This window comes from Medicago truncatula, chromosome 1 (genome assembly GCF_003473485.1).
Source record: "Medicago truncatula cultivar Jemalong A17 chromosome 1, MtrunA17r5.0-ANR, whole genome shotgun sequence".
NCBI lineage: Eukaryota > Viridiplantae > Streptophyta > Magnoliopsida > Fabales > Fabaceae > Medicago > Medicago truncatula.
The window spans coordinates 4153999-4161117 of record NC_053042.1 but is presented as its reverse complement, the minus strand read 5'-3'; the positions used below and the strand labels follow the sequence as shown (position 1 = coordinate 4161117).

Below are 7119 nucleotides of genomic sequence, written 5' to 3'. Positions count from 1 at the left end.
GGCTTAAAAAGAAATGTTTTTCTTTTTTATCCCAACAGCGGACTTGTTCTTGTTCTTCCTAACTTATCCGGTATATAAGGGCAAATTCAGTATTTCTTGGGGTCTTTGGAGATTTTGGGGGCTTAAAAAGAAATGTTTTTCTTTTTTATCCCAACAGCGGACTTGTTCTTGTTCTTCCTTTGAGAATTTCTTATCACACTTTATAGACTTTTCGCGCATCCTCTGAAAACCCGAGAATGCCCTTAGATTTTTTTTCTTCTAGAATCTGAAATGAGTTTTTCCGTTATTTTCAAAACAAAAAAATTAATCGTGGCTCGCTGTTTTTTCTTCTTCAAGTCTTTTACCCATTTGGATTCTAGAATTCGAACATAAAACAAGTGTTTTTAAACATTCAAAATTTAAGAACCGAACATCTATTTTACATGCTTTGAACCCCTCTTGTCAAAATAGATTTTCACATTTTTTTTCCATGATTAGAGGGGTTTGAAGCATATAGAATAGAGTTTTTTTTTTGTTACAATATAAAAATAGAGATTAGATACTAAAATCGATCCAAATTACTTGTTATGTTCGAATTCTATAATTCGAATCGGTAAAAATCCTGAAAAAATCAACTAGCCACGGTTGAATCATAGTTAAAACAACCGTGACTAGTTTTTTGCATTTTGAAAATGAATGACAAAATCTCATCCCATTTTTGGATTTCAAAGGGTCCACAAGAAAGATCAAGGGTGAAATTAGAAATTCTCTTTTCTTTTTATTAAATGGTGGCCCAAAAAGGCCCAATCAAGAAAATGATTTTGGTTTTAATTTGACATTTTTTTTCCTATTAATTTGTTACAACCTCAACCCAAAAGAAAATTTAAAATAAATAAAGAGAAATGATATCTAAAATAAATAAAAGAAAAGGGAGAGGGCGGTGTTGTCCTAAACAATTTATATCATCTTGAAATACATTATTAAAATAAGTGCAATGTTTCGTCTTATCAAATGCACCATCAATACTCAAAAACGCCAAGATAAGAGTAAGAGATCTCTTACGGCTTAACCAGAGGTTCTGGTTCAAATCCAACTCTGAAAATGCAGTAGCGTTCTATCTTTTGAGCGAAAACTTTACCATTCATCATCTCAAAAAACTTTGCCACCCATAACGGTCCTATCGACTCAAGCATGCATGGTTTGTACAAAAAAAATGCGCCATTTATCATTGTAAAATTTTAATTTTTTTCCATCTTAATTTTTTTTCTCATTTATAAAATTTATTTCATAACCTATTATACGTTAAAATATTTTCTCTCTTTTCTTCTTATATCTCAATTTCACTAATAGAAAGACAACTATCCTTAATCACAAGCTATTTGTGACACAATTAATTTGGCTTGCTACAATATGGGGTTATGGAACATAAGAAATAACATTGTCTTCAAAGGTGAGATTGCTAATAAAGTGAAGTTGCTAGAGCACGTTAAACATGTATCATGGTTGTCGTTCATAAGTAGAAGCGGGGAGCACTCTAATTAGGGTGTTTGCAATGTATTTGAGTCTTTGTTGTAGGAGTTTTTCTTTACAAAGTTTATTGTAGGAGTTAGAGAGGAGATTCTCCCCTTTTAATTAGTAGAATACATCATATAAAATCCTTCAAAGTTTATCAAATTTTCTTTTCTAATATCTTTTACTCATCCTATTCTAATGTTTAAACCTTCAAAATTATTTCAACGCTATTATGAATTCTCAAATATGTTAAGTCCAGTAATTCAAAAAGTGAAGGATTGAATTGAGCGAAAATTCATAAAAGAAAAAAAAAATCATACAAAAGCAATAATAGGGAGAAAATTCAAATTAAACTTTTTCACGTGGTTTATAAGTTCAAATGCTTTAGCCAACTAATCAAAGTAGAAAATAAAGCCAACAAAAATAAAGTTATAATGCTTTTTTTTTTTTCTTTTTTTCTCTCTAGCTATAAACGGTTCAATTTTTATTTGTTTCCCAAGATGATTCAACATTCTTACAAATTAATGGACGGAAGCAAACTCTAGTTCATTTAAAAAAATATTACTAGTGTCTTCCACCAAAGCAAAGCACGCAAGTTGTGGAATCATTGTCAATGCAATTTGGATGGGAAGAACTGGCCCCGTTCATGTCATTTTCCCAAGTCATTAACAAGTACTGAGTGAACATAAAAGCAAGGAAGTAAAATAATATGAAATGGAACAAATTATTGGAATGCCATAACAATAAGAAAATGTTAATTAATTATTTTATGTTGGCGTCGGTAGAGAATTAGAGATGCACCAAACCATGTGCCAATATCTCTTTGATTTGGAGGGAGTAATGTTGGAAAAAACTACCTCCAATGTAAATAATATTTGATTTTGAGATCATCATCATCTTATCTTATCTTAATAATAAAAAACGGGAGTGTTTTCGGATGGAACTTTTGTGACCTCGGCAAATAGTCGGCCATGCTTTAAGTCAGATGCGTTGTGTTTAAGTTGTATGAACGGCATATCTCCTTTTACTTAGGAACCTCCTCCTTTTATAAAGTTTATTCATAACAATAGAAGAATGAGTTGAGTATACATATTATGGGTCGAACATCCTTCGATGGCTAGAACTTAGCTGACGTGAGTTTTAAGTCCTTTAGACGTAGATCTAGGTCTAAACATGGATGTTTTTTTTTTTTTTTTCATAGGCTTCCACACCAGAGATAATTCTATTCAATGTGTGCCAGACATTGAATGTAAATATCTCTTTCAGTTGAAACTTGAATTTTGGTTCGCCACGTTAAGGGAGTTTAACATCTTCTACTAGATCAATCTTTGTCGATAATTCAAAAGTATTCGTAAGAAATTGTTGTCTAGTTGTCAACTGATTTAGTCTCTTGTCCCACTTATATCATCCATAAAAAAGCATGAATTCTAAGTCTAATTCATCAAAAAGACACAACTCAGACAATTAAAAAAACTCAACCATTTTCAAGCTGGTCATGCATATGAACTTAGATTCATCACATATACTAAAATATACTATCCCTACCATCAACAAAATTCAGTCACGAGTAACGTACGCGTGCACGGGTACTTTACCATATTTGGAATACCCATTCTTCAGAGGTAGGGGCCAATGTGTCATAGTGCAGAGGCTTGTATGTCCAATTCTGGTGATTGTGCACCAATTTCTCCGCATGCATATATAGGTGTTCTTTTCACTTGAAAATAGAACGTGTGTAAAATAAATTCGTCTATATCATCATTCATACACGGACAAAACAAAAAAACCATCTCCACTCCACTCTTGATTTAACGATCTTATAATTAATATGGTCCCCCCAATCCCCTTTATATAAACTTTAATCCATGAAATGGAACAATATATATAGCCCCACTCATTCATTCTTCTATTTCAACCAACAAAAACCTTCCCTATTCTCTTACTATATGAAATATATGCACACATAACATAACAATGTTGTTTATTAGTGTAATCTTAAATGTTCCTTTGGCTTCAACAATATTCATCTTAGTGACTTTAATGGGAGGATTAGTGGGTTATCTCTATTGGCCATTTTGGAAGTTAAGGAAAGTTCCAGGCCCACCATCTCTGCCTCTTGTAGGACACCTTCCATTGCTAGCAAAGTATGGTCCTGACGTTTTCTCAGTCCTTGCTAAGCAATATGGCCCTATCTACAGGTTTCTATATTCTACTTGCATACATACAATTTATCACTTTATTTATCTTTCTTCCTCTTTTTCTTTTAGTTCTCTGGTTGAGAAGGATAAAAAAAGAAGCTGTTATTGTTGGAATCAAGATCAAGTTGAATACATGTCATGATATGCAAAATCTTCAAACCCTTTTTGATGAGGATGAACTTCAGCCTAGTCATGATGGCTACGAACCCTAGCCTAGTGGATAATGCTTGGGGAAAAAAATACTACTTGTGTATTTGGATGCTAGCATTTGTTATTACATGCAAGTTTGAGACTAGGGTTAATATTTTATTTAGGATATTTTCTAAATTAAAACAAATATTAATCTTTATTTTTTTTAATAATAATGAGATTAGCAAAATCAATTTTAAAAGAAAATTTTGATGCAAGTCAAATATTAAAATAATTATTACTGTTGATGATATTGTTCATATTTGTTAAATGGAGCAGATTTCATATGGGAAGACAACCTCTTATAATCATAGCAGATGCAGAGCTTTGTAAAGAAGTGGGAATTAAAAAATTCAAAGAAATTCCAAACAGAAGCATTCCTTCTCCTATCTCTGCTTCTCCTCTTCACCAAAAAGGTCTATTCTTCACCAGGTATATATATGCACACATTTATAATTAAGGTTAAATATATTATAGGAAAAACATATAATTTACATGACCAAATTTTATGTGTTAATTAAGATTAGTTTGAATTGTAAATGGTTTGTATTACATATGAATGCATGCTCTCTTTTTTTGGACTCACATGAGTAGCATACATCCTCAATAATATATTGTTGTCACACCATATAAAATAGACTGCAAGATAAGTATAGATGTACTTTGCTTGTACAACTTCATTTTCTCACAAGTCAATATTGCATTTTTCATGTGGATTCCAGGGTGGGGGGGTAGCCTAGCCACTAAGTTGAATGGCATTAACTTTTTGTGATCATATCATTATTAAATTGAGATTCGCAAAATTCATTCAGATACAATGGTTCACCAAAACTCTTTTCTCCTTTCACTAAAGACCAATGGTGCATGTACAAAATTTCAACACACAAAAATTGATCATGCAATTTCAAATGAAAAATTAATCACACTAATGACAAATTTGATTTTTTTGTGTAATTTTAAAATATGTATAAGTTGAGGAAGATAAAAAATAATAAATAGAGATAAACATGTATACTATCTATCTTACGCATTGTTGTATTTTGATGTTAAAATAACACGATTAGTTTGAAATTGTAGGAACTCACAATGGTCTACGATGAGAAATACCATATTATCAGTATACCAACCATCACACTTAGCCAACTTAGTGCCTAAAATGCAATCATTTATTGAATCAGCAACCCAAAATCTTGATGACACCTCAAAAGAAGACATAATATTTTCAAATCTTTCCCTAAGACTAGCAACTGATGTTATTGGAGATGCAGCATTTGGTGTCAACTTTGGTCTCTCTAAGCCTCATTCAATTTGTGAATCAATGAACAATGTAGAACAATCAAGTGCTAATAGTGATGAAGTATCAATTTTCATCAATCAACACATTTACTCCACAACACAACTTAAGATGGACTTGTCTGGTTCCTTCTCAATTATAATTGGCCTAATTGCTCCTATTCTTCAAGAGCCAATAAGGCAGATTTTGAAGAGAATACCAGGCACTATGGATTGGAAAATGGAGTGTACAAATAAAAATTTAACCGGTCGTCTTGATGATATTGTTAAGAAGAGAATGGAAGATAAAAGCCGAACTTCAAAGAACTTCTTGTCGCTTATATTGAATACAAGAGAGTCGAAGAGTGTGTCGGAGAATGTGTTTTCATTTGACTACATAAGTGCCGTTACTTATGAACACTTACTTGCCGGCTCGGCTACCACATCTTTTACATTGTCATCTATTGTTTATTTGGTTGCTGGTCATCCAAATGTTGAGGAAAAATTGCTTCAAGAGATTGATGGATTTGGTCCACATGATAAGATACCTAATGCTAAAGATCTCAATGAAAGTTTTCCATACCTTGATCAGGTTAGGTTTTAGAAACTTGTAGAAATTTAAGTTTTTTTTAACTTTGATTTGATTGCAAGGGCCATGAAAATAGTTCTAAGTTTTGTTTTCTTTTCATTTATGCAGGTGATTAAAGAGGCAATGAGGATTTACACCGTCTCTCCATTAGTTGCTAGAGAAACATCAAATGAAGTAGAAATAGGAGGTTACCTTCTTCCAAAGGTAATATATCTTTGTCCATGGACTTTGGTTTTTTACAAAACTAGTGTTAAGATAAGTTGTGGCTAATTATGTTGAGTTCTTACACTATTGTAAATAACTCTAGTCCCATGACAATTTTTTTTGAAGGGGACATATAATATTAGTTTTTGTTGGATTTGGCTTCTCGCAATTTAGGTAAGCACGCCGTTTTCAATTTCTGTCTGATCAAGATCAAATGGTTTACTTTTTGACTTTTTATTTACCAAAGTCAGAACGGGTTCTTCCATCTTTGTTTGACGGTCCAGATTGCACAACTATGTCAAATGCGTGATTTCTTATTCGAAAATTAATAATGTGAACAGGGAACATGGGTATGGTTAGCACTTGGAGTTCTAGCAAAAGACTCAAGAAACTATGCAGAGCCAGAAAAATTCAAACCAGAGAGGTTTGACCCAAAATGTGGAGAAATGAAACGAAGGCACCCTTATGCATTCATACCATTTGGAATAGGTCCAAGGGCATGTATTGGACAGAAATTTTCTTTGCAAGAGATCAAGCTTACTTTGATTCATTTGTATAGAAAATATATATTTCGTCATTCACTTAACATGGAAAAACCTGTAGAACTTGAATATGGTTTAGTTCTTAACTTCAAGCATGGTATCAAGCTTAGAGTAATAAAAAGAACATAAGTACATAACAGTATTGTTTATGTAAACCATCTAGATTGTACTATTGATGTAGTGAATAATTAATTGTTCTCTCCTCTCTTGAACATTTTTATTATAAGAAGTTAAAAGCGTATATAAATCAAAACACATGTAAATTAGTCACTTGTGTTATTGATACACATGAAAATGTATTTATACGTGGTAGATTATCGGGTTTTGTAATAGTTGAATTAGATCCGACTTAAATTTTGAAATGGTATCAAAACCATATTTCGATCATACCTTTAAAATTCTCACAAGTTTACATCGCAAGATACATGCTTCACATAAAAATTCTAAGCTTTACATTTAATATAAAAACTATTAAATCTTAGGAGTTTTGTGTGTTGTGCGGAAAATCCTTAAAGATAACACGATGTGTCTCATAGTACTTCATTCTTTCTTTGTGACAATCAATTAAAAGAAGTAAACACAAATCGATAAGTTATTAAAGGAGTGGATAAATAAAACTACCAAATCATCATAA

The 7119-nt window shown here is 32.1% G+C and overlaps 1 protein-coding gene across 1 annotated transcript; it reads left to right on the top strand.

The window, feature by feature from the left end:
- Positions 1–2844: 2844 nt before the first annotated feature.
- LOC11415276 (cytochrome P450 711A1) lies at positions 2845–6697 on the top strand. Its single transcript, XM_003588920.4, has 5 exons — positions 2845–3689; positions 4158–4310; positions 4956–5742; positions 5848–5943; positions 6285–6697. The coding sequence occupies exons 1-5, from the start codon at positions 3466–3468 to the stop codon at positions 6612–6614; spliced, it is 1590 nt and encodes a 529-aa protein (XP_003588968.2). The 5' UTR covers positions 2845–3465; the 3' UTR covers positions 6615–6697.
- The last annotated feature ends 422 nt before the right edge of the window (positions 6698–7119 follow it).